General features: G+C 36.4%; 1 protein-coding gene across 1 annotated transcript in view; it reads left to right on the forward strand.

Annotated features, from left to right (window-relative positions):
* LPAR4 (lysophosphatidic acid receptor 4) overlaps nt 1-15,497 on the forward strand; it is a 106,004-nt gene extending 90,507 nt beyond the window's left edge. The window contains exons 4-8 of the mRNA XM_009439288.5: nt 3,962-6,415; nt 8,555-8,604; nt 9,111-9,176; nt 9,594-9,695; nt 13,187-15,497. Of these exons, the coding sequence (XP_009437563.1) occupies nt 13,266-14,378 (1,113 nt within the window). The 5' untranslated portion in view covers nt 3,962-6,415; nt 8,555-8,604; nt 9,111-9,176; nt 9,594-9,695; nt 13,187-13,265 and the 3' untranslated portion in view covers nt 14,379-15,497. The remainder of the gene's footprint in view (nt 1-3,961; nt 6,416-8,554; nt 8,605-9,110; nt 9,177-9,593; nt 9,696-13,186) is intronic.
* The last annotated feature ends 254 nt before the right edge of the window (nt 15,498-15,751 follow it).

Genomic DNA, 15,751 nt, shown 5'->3' on the forward strand with positions numbered 1-15,751 from the left:
TTCTTTGCATGATTTTTTTTATTCCTAACTTAGTCTCTTTGCTTGTTATGTGTCCATTTATATTTCCATTTATCTCAAGTCAGTTTGAGTAATTTGTGCATTTCTAGAAATTTATCCATTTAGTCTATGTAATCTAATATGTTGGAATACAATTGTTCATAATGCTTCCTTATGATAATTTCTTATTTCTATAAGGTCAGTAATAATGTTTACTCTTTCATTCTTGGTTTTAGTAACTTGAGTTTTCTATCTTCTTGGTCAGTCTAGCCAAAGATTTGTCAATTTTGTCAAAGAATCAATGTTTGTATTCTTTTTTTTTTTTTTTTTTTGAGACGGAGTCTCCCTCTGTCACCCAGGCTGAAGTGCAGTGGCTCAATCTCGGCTCACTGCAAGCTCCACCTCCTGGGTTCACACCATTCTCCTGCCTCAGCCTCCCAAGTAGCTGGGACTACAGGCGCCCACCACCACGCCTGGCTAATTTTTTGTATTTTTAGTAGACATGGGGTTTCACCGTGTTAGCCAGGATGGTCTCAATCTCCTGACCTCATGATCCGCCTGCCTCGGCCTCCCAAAGTGCTGGAATTACAGGCGTGACCCACTGTGCCTGGCCTGTATTCATTTTTAATATAGGTATCTTCAACCATAAGTTTCCTTCAACCATAAGTTTACTTCAACTATAAGTTTCCTGAACTTCATAAGTTTTGGTAAGCTGTATTTTCATGTTTGTTCATCTTATTTTCTCTTATAATATCTTATTTGACCCACTGGTATTTAAGAGTGTATTGTTTAATTTCCACATGTTAAAAAAATCCCAAATTTCTTTCTGTTGATGATTTATAATTTAAAACCATTGTGGATCTTCAACATACTTCGTATTATTTTTAATCTTATTAAATCTATTGAGGCTTCTTTATGGCCTACTATATGGTCCACTTGCCATGTATTCCATTGGCACTGGAAAAGAATGTACAATATATTTTATTGTTGTTCAGTGAAATGTTCTATAAAGCTCTGTTAGGTCTAGTTGGGGTATAGTGTTGTTCAATTATTCTGTATTCTTCTTGATCTTCTGTATAGTTGGTCTTTCCATTATTGAAATTGGGATATTGCAGTCTCCAACTATTATTATGAGATTGTCTATTTCTTCCTCCCATTATATAAGTTATTGCTTCATGTATTTAGTGCCTCTGTGTATGGGTGCATATATATTTATAATCATAAAATCTTACTGATGGGTTAATCATTTTATCATTATAAAATATACCACAGTAATATGTGATTATTTATTTTAAAATCTCAGTAATAGGTGCTTATTTATTTTAAAATCTATTTTTGTCAGTGTTAACATAGCCTCTCCAGCTCCTTTTTTTGGCCATTGTTTTAAGGAATATCTTTTTCCATCCTTCTACTTTCAATGCATTTGTGTATTTGAATCTAAATTTGTCTTACAAATAGCATATATCTCAACCTTGTTTATAATTCAGTCTTACAATCTGTCTTTTGATTCAATTATGTAATCAATAATATGTAATGTTATAATTGACATGGCTTTATGTTTTCATGCAATTGTCCTTTTTTGTTTCTATATGTGTAATGACTACTCTTGTCCTGTATTCGTCTCATTGTCTTGAGCGGCTATTTTCTGTGCAACTTTTTCATTACTTTAATAATTTTAAACTATATTTTTGAAATTTTATAGTGGTTGCTCCTGGGTTTTGAATATGTAGCTTAACTTATCAAAATTGACTTCATATTTACATAAACATAATTCCAAAACACTTGCATTTTGATGTGATTGTAGTATTTATTAGCTTTGTTGTCTTAGGTAAGTCACTTTCCTCCCATGCAGATTGTAATTTTAGGTCTCATATTAACAGATTTTCAAACATTTGAACAGTTCAAAAGCTACACATTTTGTTAGCAAGGTTGGTCGACTTCTAGTGAGGAGTTTGCATCACAAAAGATAGAATCCTTATATTTGCTCATGAACAAGATGATTTGGACAGAGTTCTGAGTGTACTACCAAATGAAGGTATGATTATAACTATTAGCCTAGAAATTATCAGAATTAATGGAGGAATTATTAGCTGTGTGAGTTTGAGCAATTTACTCAAACTTTCTGTGCCTGATTTTTCTCAAGTATAAAATAGGAATAACAGTGACTACATCATGGAGTTGTGCAAATTACGTAAATAAATATATGTAAAGGACTTAGAATATTACCTGACATGTAATAATGCTGACAAAATGTTTTCTACAGTCATTATTTTTATTGTTACCTTGAAATTTTTCTAACCTATATCAAACATGCAAAGTTCCTGGGCTTTTCCCAAGGTTCTTAGGTTAAAGTGTTCATTTTCTGTAACTACCAACTCCACTTCTAGCAATGGAAACTTGTTTCCTAAGCTGGTTCAGTGAGTGAGCAGGAAAGCTCAGTTGTTTGAGAAAACACTAGGAAGTAAAGGTAATCCAGTGTTAAGGATGAGCTAAAAATCTTGTAGGGAATTTGCTTGAAAATAAATTTTACCCCCTTTCAGAGACTTAGTGTCCTAAATGAGCTGATGGGGAACTTGGCCTTGTGATCCTTTTTTCCACTGAAGCAAAAAAGAAGATTGTATAAAAAAGAAATGGCTGCAGGATCCAGGATTTTGCCTTTCTTTGTTTCCTGGAAGACTTCAATATATCCGCTAATTAGAGGTTGCAGTGAGCAGATATTGCACCACTGCACTCCAGCCTGGGCAACAGAATGAGACCCTGTCTCAGAAAAAAAAAGACATCCACTAATTAATGCAAAGTTAGTAATTAACTGGCTCCCTTTCCCTAGAACATGGTCCAGGTACTGTGTTCACTTAAAGACTATCAGAGTTACCAAAACTGTTAGCTGGAATGATACAGGCATGGTTAAAATCCTTTGGTTACATTTATACTGTTTCTAGGGAACCTGGCATAGTGCTGAACTACTTGCACTATGGGTGATTTCACCCAGTCCTTTGATATTGTTGGCAGAAAGAAAAATTAATTTGGGTTTGAAGTGTGAAGGCCCCAAGCATCTGGTTGTTCTTAATCAAATGTGTAAATTTCCAGTTGGAAGTTAGTCATATTTCAGTTACTTTCTTTTCAAACAGATAAAAAAATGAAATGCATATTCCCCCAGATAGTTCTGAATGCACTTTTTAAGCGACATATTCATTTCCTCCCCCAGTAGCATAGACATCAAAAACTCAACGAGTGTCTTTTTTTTAAAGAACATTTTGAGTTAAGTTTTACAGATATAAACTGGCTGATTGGAGAAAACCATGGGAAGACTTTTGTTTTCCCCCTTCCACCTTACAAATGTTAGAGCAAGCAAAACTATAAGGTTTGCAGCAATAAGTGAGTTAAAGGAAAAAGGGGATGGTAGTGGATAAGCCTTAGTACTTTCTTGTTAATGGGATTTTTTTTCTTTATTTGTGTGTATTCTTTGGCCTAAAATAATATCTTGGTGTAAATTTGTGCAAAAATGGGCAAAATGATGCATGTTTTCAGCTGATAAGTAAAAAAATCTAGTTGTTGCTTTGGTTGGGTAAAACAGAAGGTCAGGGAGAATAATTTTTTGCAAACACCACTATCCATTTTGGATTAAGCAGATATTAATCCTATCCTCTTGGAGTTTACAGTTGGGATAAATCAATGTTAATAAAATTGTCACACAAACAAATTACACAACAGTATGTAAAATTATACCAGTAAAAAATGCAATACATGAAAGGTCCATGATGCTATAGGACATATAGTATGTGGATATGACCTAAATGAGGGGTTAAGGAAGGATTCCCTGAAGGCGTGATTATTGGGATAGGATTTGAAGGGAGAATAAGGATTAAACTGGTGAAAGGAAGATTAGAGAGGGAGGAGAGTGTTCCAGGCAGAGGAAATAGCACTTAGAAATATCCATGGCATGAGTGATCCTATCTCATTCTAGGGGCTGGAAGAGGATCAATGAGGCTGAAACTCAGAAGGGAGGAAGACTGATGCTAAAAGAGCACGTGACCCAGTGACATTGTAAAAGATCTGCTACATTGGTGAGATTAATCAGCAAAGTACTTGTGTCCTTGAGGGAGAAATGAAGACAGAAGAATTGGAAAACTTATGGGTATTAATTTGAAGAGGAGAAAGGTAGTGAGCTGATCATATAGACAGACAGTGATCATGACTATAGGTTAACCCTTCAATCACTATAGTGCATTGAGTTGCTACAGTAAAGTACTCCTCTCAAAAGCTTTTCTCCTTACCCTTATTTTCCCTTTACAAACTGGTCTCCCTCTCACCTACTCTCACTTTACATCTTCTGCATTTGATCACTTTGCTCTGCCCACCTAGAAATATATCCCCTTCCATTCTTGGTTTATTTAATACTGAATCATCCACCAAAATGTGGCACAAATCCCACTTCTTCTAAGAAACCCTCCTGGCCCTATCCATGGGACTTCATCTCCATCCTCTGATCTATTACAGAACTCAATCTCCATATAACTGCCTTGGTATTTTTTTTTTCAAAATTTACCTTTGGTATCCCACTTTTTTCATGTGTCTTTGTGTCCCTACCTAGACTCTGGCATACTGCAGGGTAGAGACTTTATCTTTCGCCTGTGGACTGACAAATGCACCGAGTACTGGTCTAGGATGAGAGTTGGTAAAAGACCATTTATAAAGACACAGACAATGTCAGCAACTGACAGAAATAGACATATTTGAGATAAGCAGAGAGGGGAATAAAAAGAACAGAGATTGGGGGTGGGATGGAGAAGAGGAAGCAACAGAGAAAGTGTTTTTTTAGAGCCAGTTACAAGTAATAAGGCTAGTGTCAGCTTCACACTAACTTGTTTACTGGCCTCCACTGATAGTGAGAAGAGCCACAATAGAGCTGAACAAATAGGGAGAATAAACAAGCTTGAAACATGCCCTACTTGGGAGGCAGCTTAATTACACAAACTGAAGTTTTGAAGCAAATAGAGGATCCTCCAAGACTCCAGGGGCTCTGCTCTGCCAAGAGAAAGAAAGCACCTTATCCCTGGGCAGAGAATTTCATTCCAGAGGAGGGGGAGGGGCTGCTGTTGGTGGCTTTTGCAGTGGGTGGAGATAGAGTAGAGAAGGCTTGCAGGGGTGGGCTGGCAGAGGGGAAGGGCCAACAATGAAGTTACAGATGGATGAGTGGGTTTCTGCCACAAAATCAGATCAAGGAGAGGGAGGTGAAGAGGAAAATATAGGGAGGAAAAAAAAAGAATTGTGAGTGACCAAGGCAGTAAACCTGTAGAAAATTAGAAAAGAAAATCTTGCCATGGGGGAGGTGGGCGGAGATATACAGTTGCAGATAACTCTCTATTATAAATAGATTGCATCTGTGCTATTTATTTTGTATTTTAGCAAATCTCTGAAATTTTCATGGTAATGAAACTTACGGCGAGGCAGTTACTTGAGAAGTGTAGACCCTCCTTTTGCTACAGAACACTCCCTAGTCCTTGGAAGGTGGGTGTCAGAGCTCTGGGACCCTAGTACATCTCTATCTGAGGGCACTTATCTGGCTTAAGTGAGTGTAGTATTAAATTTTACTTTATATTTTTGTGATGGTGGGAGATTGAATTTTGCACAGTGTGATAGGAATATTTTTATGGTACCTTTCATTTTTGCCTTTTCCTTGCCCCCTACTTATTATTATCAATATTGTTGTAATTATTTTAAACAAGTAGGAGCGAACATGGTATGCATAATTGAAACACTCCTCCTTGTTTGAAATGTTGTCTCCTCCTCTGCAGTCCTGCGGCAAAGACAGGCACACAGGCTTTCTCTGTGGATTAATTGGTCAGGAAAGACACTTTTTATATTGTCAAGTGGCACTTAAGCCATTAATTCTTGACTGTGAAACTGCTTTTCCTGGGCAATGCTCTTTAAGGAAAAACTTATTCAGTCCAGTGACTGGTGACTAAGGGAACGATGGAGCACAGGGAATTGGGCGGGATCTAGACTCCTAATAATGCCTCCTTAGCCAATGAAAAGCATTTCCTATTGAGACCCCCAAGAGTTCCCCTGGCCGTCGGCTCCAGCTCGGACTTCAGGCCTTTTTGTGTCCTGTTTGCTAAAGGCATGCGGGCTACAGCATTCAAGAGAGGGAGTCGTTAACAAAGGGAAAGAGATAAATGTAAATAAGCTCACATTTACAGAATGAGCGGTTTGCAGTAAAAAGCTGCGGCAGCCCAGAGTCTGCTACTTTAGGCTGGGCTAACCTTTCCCTGTAAAAAAAAAAAAAAAAAAAAAAAAAAAAAAAAAAAAATGGATAAAAATATGCACTTCCAAAGGGCGAGTTGCCCATTTACATGTTTATTAGCTAATTATCTACAGGCATCAGCACATTCTCTCATCTAGCACACTCTTTCTTGGGGTAAGTTTCTCTTTTAAAAAGATTTGATTTTGGCGTTTGGGGGTGGGGGATAGCATAACAAACTACAGTGGAAACACTGATGCTTTGAGAGTGTAAGGAAAGAAGTTAGACTTCAACTCTGAAGTACTGAACAAGGATCTTCGTGATGAATGGTAAAAAACGAGAATTTCCATTGTTTTGGCAATAATATTGTTTCCGTGGAAGAGATACAGGATTTTCAGGCTGCTGTTCCATGTAAACACAGTTGTTCTAAAGAGCTAATTTAAAATCACAGTGTAGAACAATTTAAAAAGTATGTCGACTAGCTTTGTATTTCTTTGGTTTACAGTTTATTGTGAGCTAACGTGGCTTGTATTATGATGAGGTTTCTTCTAGTAAAACTATACATGACATGTCTTTGATGCTTAATTGATTTATGGAGAATGTGACATTTGCTATATTGAATAATTCATGAACTTACCCATAAAGGAAGAATCATGTTTGAATGAAAAACTCTGTCATAAACTGAATTTGCAATTATATGTGAAATTAATTGCTGTTTGCCATACAAATGCATCAATGTGTCATCTTTAAACTCTCTTCTTGTAAATTTTAAATATTTTCAGTAAAAAGGTCTTATTGAGTTGCTAAATACAGTATTTCAGTTACCTTTTAAAAGGAAATTCAGCAATGTAATTTATCATTATTTCAGTGTGGAAAAGACCAGACAAATTCAAAGGTTAGAATATTTCAGAGCTTGGTGGGGTTATTCACTTTGCTACCTTACAAAATTATACCATCTTTCTTTATCTTGACTAACATGAAGACAATAATAATAACCTGAGATCCAGATTACCCAATGGCTTTGCAACACGTTTATTTTTCAGAACAAAATTCCCAACATCATATCCCATCAACATAGATTATAAAACCTTTTGCCTTGTCACAGATGAAAAGTTGCACTCTTGCCAAGAAGGATGAGTTCACCTGATAAACTTGATGGCATCTACATTCTAAAGTCTCTCCTGCCAATCAGAGATGGGAATGAAAGCCTTATTGGAACAATCAGGCCAGTCTTTCAGAATGTGTGCTCTCTGCAAGTTAAAGGGAGAACCAGGAAGATGCCTCACAGAAACATTCAGGCCAAGCTTAGCTAAAGCTTGATCTATTCAATTGCCTTTTGGGAAAATGCAGTGAGAATTGTTGCCCTTGCTGTGGTTTGTTCAGTGCCTAATTGTGTAGCTACCTTTTGTCTGTGTATATGGTCATCATATATAGTCTGCCCTTGGCCTTGTTGTTGGGGGAAGAACAAAACCTGTAATGTGTTTGCGAATATTAGTACTGAAAATTGGGAGCCCAATAAAAGGTTACCTACCACTGGGAATCCACCTTTACTTTAAGCGGATAAATAATCAGTTATCAGAACAATGTAACGGGTAAATGATCTAATGATTCTACATGGTTATGTCCTGAAATATGCCAATAACCTCATATTCTGAGGGGTGAAGTGACCAGGAAGCAGGTGGGAAGGGTTGAGGGTTGAGACCTAAACAATTAGAGGTGATATGCCTGCTGAAATGAGCACAAGGACAGAGGATGAGGAAAATAAGGGAATTTGGAAGACTTTAGGATATTAGTGGCATCTTTCTCTGTGATTCTTAGCTTCCGGTATTAATTAATACTATTTATTTCTAATATTCAAATAAATCTAGCAATCATTTCATTAAGTCTAATAAAAATTAATGACCCTCCTTGCTTGCAGACTTTGAGGAAATAAAAAATGTTTTACAGTGGCCAATGTAAGCAGGTGAAAATAAATGATGGAAAAGAACAGCCAGTAAGGCCACCAGCATGGCACTCATTGAAGGTTGCTTTTCTGTCAGTCAAGACTGAAGATTAAAGGAGAAGAGAAACTGAGACTCAGAAATGGACTGTGACTTGCTCTCACAGAGCTCGTGATGGGGCTGGATGTGTCTATATTTAATTAATATCAGTTATAAAAACTTCTGGGTATTTGAACTTCCTAATTTGCTTGGATTTTCAATAAAAGGTTTTCTGTATAATCGTTATCAACTGTGAAAGGCATAAAATAATGTTAATGCTTCTGTTTTCCTTTACGATAAACCAATAAAATGGAATAAAATATTCATTTCATTCCAGGAAGACAGATTTCTGGAGGAGTGTGAAAATCAACTCTCCTTAATATTAAGGTGATCTCAATGTATCTTAAATTATCTAATCATTGTATTTATTTTGTTTTTTTAGATTATAGAAAAATCATTTCAGGAGAGTTGTAATACTATTTAGAAGTTTGCTTTGTTTTAGGCTACCTCTGTTTAGAAAAGGATGAGATGTAACAATAGTGTACGTTTGGAGCTAGGGGATGATTCTACTTTACAGATGGAAGCACTGTAATGGGTAAATTCTAAATGCGGTTGCTACTCCTAAGAATTCCATCGCAGAGTATTTCTGGTTCTATACAAATATTTTGTGCAGAGTTTGAATTGGAGATGTTACAGACATGCTATATTGGGTAGGCCTAGGACATCCTGGTAAAGGTGCAGTGATTGTCAGTCAGTGTTTGAATTGAAGCCTTGATCATATCACTGTAGTTCAGTGGAGAGAGAAATTGTGTGGGGTGTAGGTAAAAAACAAGACAGTGGAGTCTCCACCTGTTGTTCCAGTCATCTTTCCTCTTCCCTCTTCCCTTATTAAGGACCCTGCCCAATGGTAACAGTTGTTGCCAAGAAAAGAAAAAAAGAAAAAAAAAAAAAGACCCAATGTAAGTTCATGGCAAAACAAAATTCTCCTTTGTTTTGGTATTTTTAATGTAATGCATTACCTTATGGAAGTGGAGGAAATATTTTTATGTCTTTTGTCACTCATTATCTTTAAATTATTATAGGTTACCACATATGGATTTTATGCATTAGTGTTTAGTCAATACCACTAAAAAAATATAGCACAGCAGTGACAGGTTGGAAAATACATTGTTATCTGCAATTCTGTAATAATGAAATCCAATGCATGTAAATACCATTTTAAAATTTATTGGGTCTCATTTACTCTGGTTTATATCATATAATACTTTTTCTGTCTTATGATCTTCTATAAGATCATTTTATTGAAAATATACATTTTATTGAAAAGCTATCAGCTCTCTTTATGGCACACTATTATGACTATTTCTATTTCACAGTACCCATTGGAGGAAATCTCTAACTACAGTGCCTCCAGGAAGCTCATTGGTTATTCCAGTCTTAGATAAAATTGGTGCCAGGATTTGGTTCGAACTAATGTGGTGAGTCCTACCCTCCTGAAAATTACTGAAATAATAATAATAACCTGAAAATGTGTAGAGAAACTGCAAATTCCTAATTTAATTCTCCAACTTTTGTTGTAACAAATAGTTCCAACTTTTTAAAGATTGTATCATCCGAAGATCTAGAATGGATGGAAGAATTGTAATTTGTTATAATCCAGGCAATTTTGATGAAGATGAATATTGATTCTTTAGCTCAACCCCTCTCTGCCACTGGGATTTACCTTTAGATATGGGAGACTCTTTTTATTGCTATTATCAGTTTCAGTGTCTAAGTATGTCACATGAATTGGTGTCCAAATTGATAACTGATTTGCCTGTTCAAATATATGGAATAATGTCAAAATCCTGGCTGGTATATATGACCCTTACAGAAATTGGAAATGAGTTATTTTGGGAACACCCAAAAATTGTCCCCAAAGATCTGGGGCTTCTGCTGAGATGAGATATTGAGTCTCAAGACTCAAGACAATTTTATAATATTAGGTTGAGCAATTTACCTGTAGTTTTCTTACTCTGTAACTAAGTACTAGGGAAAATTCTACTTTAGTAGGGCTGATGCAATCTTTGGCCCCATCATGTTGAGCACCAGACCACATTATTTCCCAAAGATTGGACTGTGTTATCAAGTGAAGTGTTAATAAGAGACTGAAGTATTTTTTTTCTTTTTTGATGAAAAGAAAAAAAATATCAAGTTAATCACTGAGAACAGGATTTTATCAAATTGAGGCCCATATCAGTTTCCTGTTTTCCTCAAATAAAATGGAGAGACAAAGCAGCCTTAATAATCTTAGTGAAAACCAGATTAGGTGTAGATAAGCCACTTTTAAAAGGATATTTCTTGCATAAAAAATAAAAGAGGTTGATTTAGATCAATTTCCTAGCTCCAATCTTGAGTGAAACATTTATCTATGGTTCCCTCCATATGGAATGCCATAAAGCTAGGTTTTGTTTCAAAAACTATTATGAAGCATCAACCAAGTATAGGAACACTGATATAAAACCTGTATGATTGTGACCTATGCCTGTGACTTGACCTAGAAAATTTCCTTAAGGAGTCTTATCTGTTAGAAACCACTAATTTGAGAAGCAACAGTCTGAACATATTCCCTATCGCTCCAGCAGGATTGTTTTGAGCTGTATTTTTCACAACATTTGTGTATTTTTAAATCTGCTTCACTGCTAAGTATCTATACATAAGAACACAATAGATTTCATCTTCCTCTGAAAACTACTGTGTCAACTTTCATAAACTTTGACCAGAGTAGAACAAGGAAATGCTCTGGGGATCAGAAGCACTCTGACCTGGCCTGAGCTTATTAAAAATGGAGCAAAGCAAAAATAATTTTAGTATACTCTGCCTTCAAGGCCTTGTCTTCCTGAGCTCTGGACTGTCCTCTGTAGGGAGCAAAAGCAAGTCAGCTTTTCTAGGGTACCGGGCATATTTATGCCAGAAGTTGGAGCTTTGTTTTCAATGTATGATCTGAAAGTTTAGCACTTCATGAAGTGAAGTGATTTGGTTATTTATCCTTATAGGGCCAAAAGGCTAACTTTACTTCTTCCAGGAGCCTTAAGGCCCCAAATATGGTATACCTGTATTTTACTATCATTAGAAATTTTTTAAAAAAGAGGAAACAATTGTGGCCACTCTGAATTAGCTCCAGGTGTAGATTGAAGTTAAAAGTTGAGGGTCAGATTTATTTTTGGTCAACCTCCACGGGACCTGCTTCCTGTCCATTGTCAATAAAAATGCAGCTACCCAACACTCTCTGACACCCTTAGGTGATTAATTGTCAGAATAATTGGGAGCAGAGGTTTGCAGAAGACAGTAGTTTAATGCTCCTTGCAGTGGAAAATGTAATTAACTGCATCAGCATATATTTTTCCTTCTTCATTTCATCTGAAGCTCAAGCGTTGGTCCTTTGCCTCTATTTAGTGCACAATATGTTGGCTATTTAGGAAGATCTAATAGTTAGAAACGCTGTTTCTTTTAGTCAAAAGAAAGGAAGCCAGTAAGAAAAGAGGCTAATATTGATTCTTCTTCAGAATCATCTCAAGAGCCAAATGTCTTTCTGGTTTTTTAATCATACCTGTATGGGAAATATTACCTTGAGGGCACACTCCTGCATTGTCCTGTTTGAGTAAATTGTGTAGTTAAGGCTGAAACTCAAGGGGAGCTTTCTGAGGCACAAGGTATACATGACACTAGAAGGATGTGTTCCTAATGTGAACTTCAGTATACCAAAAAAGACAGAAATATAAAGTTACAGTTGTTTCAGGAAGGGAGGAGGAAACAAACTTACATAATGTTTCTCTGTAGTTAGGTAGGGCCGAATACTAGCAAGCTCATAAAGCAATTCACAAGCCCTATTGAATCTTCCTAGCTTTAGCTGTGAGGCTTAGAGGTAAAGTTTATACAAGGAAGAGAGAGAGTATAGCCAAGTTACAGAGTGAACCAGTGTCTGAGTCAGAAATAGAACTCCTTGCTTCTAATGCTGTGTTAAGTCCCAGCACCACACCCTCACTTCTAGACGGCAAAGGTGGTTGTGTGTTCAAGCAATGGGAGCTATGAATAGGGCCACAGTGGCAGTTTTCCCATGCCCTCTCTTCAGGATTGAGAATGTAATGTTTTCTTGTCTGTCCTTTCTCTCCCACAAAGTTTGATTACTCAGAGCAGCAGAGCAGAAGTGCCAGGCATTTGCAGGCTGCTTGCTGTGGGTATAATATATATGTTCCTGGAAACATAAAACTGAAGTGAGGGGATGGATGTGTTAATTAGCTTGACATAATCACCTCATGTAGTATACATATATTAAAACATCGCCTCGTACTTACATAAATGTAGTTCAATTATGATTTGTCAGTTAAACATAATGCAAATAAAAAATAAAATGATTGAAATCATAAAAAATCTGAATGGAAAACTAGGGAGATCTATGTGAAATGTATCAACTTGAGACTCACAAAATAATATATAGCCAGTGAGCTAGAATCATGCTGTGTAAAAGGATCACTAGTGGGCAGACTGGAGGGACTCTGGGCAGAAGGGAAAAGCCTTCCATTATAAAAGCATTTTCCAAATAAAATAATTATACTGGCAGTACTTATTGTAGAAGATAAGTTCAAGCCGATCATAGTGAATAAAGCCTGACTTTAATGTTAGAGGTTTTGCAGTCCCATAAATGCTGTTTTAACTATCATTTTATATTTTTGGACTCTTGAGTGACCTACACCTTAATTACATTTGCAATGCTATAGTATTGCACTTATTGTATTGAGTGTGAGCTTTCCTGCTCCTGCAACATACTCTTGTAGTACCTTTAAATATATAATAGATGTTCAAAAAATACTTGTCAAACCAAATGGAATATGCATGTTTTCTTCCAATCTGGGTGGACAGAATATCTTATTACACAGAAATCATGGATGGAAGGCAAATTTGATTATTTGTTCCATCTTGTCTCTCATAGGAGGAAAATATTTCCTACCGGTCCATAGTGTCAGAGTGGTGAACCCCTGCAGCCAGCAGGCCTCCTGAAAAAAAAGTCCATGGGTGACAGAAGATTCATTGACTTCCAATTCCAAGATTCAAATTCAAGCCTCAGACCCAGGTTGGGCAATGCTACTGCCAATAATACTTGCATTGTTGATGATTCCTTCAAGTATAATCTCAATGGTGCTGTCTACAGTGTTGTATTCATCTTGGGTCTGATAACCAACAGTGTCTCTCTGTTTGTCTTCTGTTTCCGCATGAAAATGAGAAGTGAGACTGCTATTTTTATCACCAATCTAGCTGTCTCTGATTTGCTTTTTGTCTGTACACTACCTTTTAAAATATTTTACAACTTCAACCGCCACTGGCCTTTTGGTGACACCCTCTGCAAGATCTCTGGAACTGCATTCCTTACCAACATCTATGGGAGCATGCTCTTTCTCACCTGTATTAGTGTGGATCGTTTCCTGGCCATTGTCTATCCTTTTCGATCTCGTACTATTAGGACTAGGAAGAATTCTGCCATTGTGTGTGCTGGTGTCTGGATCCTAGTCCTCAGTGGCGGTATTTCAGCCTCTTTGTTTTCCACCACTAATGTCAACAATGCAACCACCACCTGCTTTGAAGGCTTCTCCAAACGTGTCTGGAAGACTTATTTATCCAAGATCACAATATTTATTGAAGTTGTTGGGTTTATCATTCCTCTAATATTGAATGTCTCTTGCTCTTCTGTGGTGCTGAGAACTCTTCGCAAGCCTGCTACTCTGTCTCAAATTGGGACCAATAAGAAAAAAGTACTGAAAATGATCACAGTACATATGGCAGTCTTTGTGGTATGCTTTGTACCCTACAACTCTGTCCTCTTCTTGTATGCCCTGGTGCGCTCCCAAGCTATTACTAATTGCTTTTTGGAAAGATTTGCAAAGATCATGTACCCAATCACCTTGTGCCTTGCAACTCTGAACTGTTGTTTTGACCCTTTCATCTATTACTTCACCCTTGAGTCCTTTCAGAAGTCCTTCTACATCAATGCCCACATCAGAATGGAGTCCCTGTTTAAGACTGAAACACCTTTGACCACAAAGCCTTCCCTTCCAGCTATTCAAGAGGAAGTGAGTGATCAAACAACAAATAATGGTGGTGAATTAATGCTAGAATCCACCTTTTAGGTATGAGAAATGTGTTCAGGTCCAGATATGGTTTCTCCTATAATTTTTCCTATGCTATAGACTAAAGATTTGAAGCTAATGATACTGAGAATAATGCACCAAATCCAGTGAGATACATTTGTTTGAAGGTATACTGTAGAGTTTTTATTGCTGTTTTGTTCAGTAATTATAGGTCAAATCTAATTACAACAACCAAGATGGATTGCCAAACTCTTCTGCTTGGTTGGAATTTCATTGTATCGCATTATCCAGGTGGCCAGTGGCATTTGATAATATACAGATGACTTTGAAACTTTCAAAGAGGTATTTCTATTCCAATGATATTTGGTAATTAGGTTGGGCCTATAAATATAGAACAAATTCAGGGATTTTTAAAAAATTGTGTTACTACTGATATATGCTAGTTTTATTTTATTTTTTTGAATTGTCATTGAGTTTATTTTAGCACAAGAATATTTTTAGCCTAACATTATTAATAAGAAATGTGTCAAATTTTTAACATTGGTAAAATACGTTATGTGCATTTTGAAAACAGAAAACAAATTGCATTGGCATGTACGTGGGTGGGAAGAAAAAGAAAATTAACGGGATTTACACAATTATAATCACCAGCAGTGTGAGTTTAAAAAACTTCGTTGTTTTCACACCAAATTAAAATTTTCATGTCAAACTTCAAAGCCAGAAAGCTGCTAAATACGTGTCTGGCAGGTAAAAGCTGGAAAATTACTTAAAACAGGAAAGTGTCAATAAAAAAACTTGAGCAACACCAACATATTTTTTCTTAAAATGTCACGTTATCTTCATTTTGGGAAACTAGGTTCTATAAAATATTTATCCTCCCTGTTATACTTTGGAGCACAGCACAGCCAGAAAGGGGCTGCATTTGTGCCCAGGTCAGGAGCAAATTGAAAAAAAAAATAAAGTAATACAAAAAAATCAAACTATAAAGCAAAAACATTTATTAAAACCTGAATTAATCCTTTTTGGAGGGAGGAGTAGAGATATATAACCTGAAAATACTTATTCTTTCTTATCGAATTTTGGAGCCTAATATAGCCAGGAGCTGCTGAATTTGTGCCCCTGGATTGGAAGCAAATAAAAAAAAAAACAACACATAAACTAAACCAAACCAAAACCAAAAAACTACAGAACCCCAAGAAAAATAAAAATAAAAAAACCTCAACAATAATTTGTAACACTTTCATTACTATTTGTTGAGGTTCTGTAAATGTAAAAATACTATGTCATTTGCATAAAATTTTGAAGCACAACGCAGCTACCAAGTGGCTAAATTCGTCTCCTGGTTAGGAACAAATTGTGGGAAAAAAAGGTCAAAAATCAAACTGCGATAAAACAAACAAAACAAGCACAAA

Source organism: Pan troglodytes, chromosome X, assembly GCF_028858775.2.
Source record: "Pan troglodytes isolate AG18354 chromosome X, NHGRI_mPanTro3-v2.0_pri, whole genome shotgun sequence".
Classification (NCBI taxonomy): Eukaryota; Metazoa; Chordata; class Mammalia; order Primates; family Hominidae; genus Pan; species Pan troglodytes.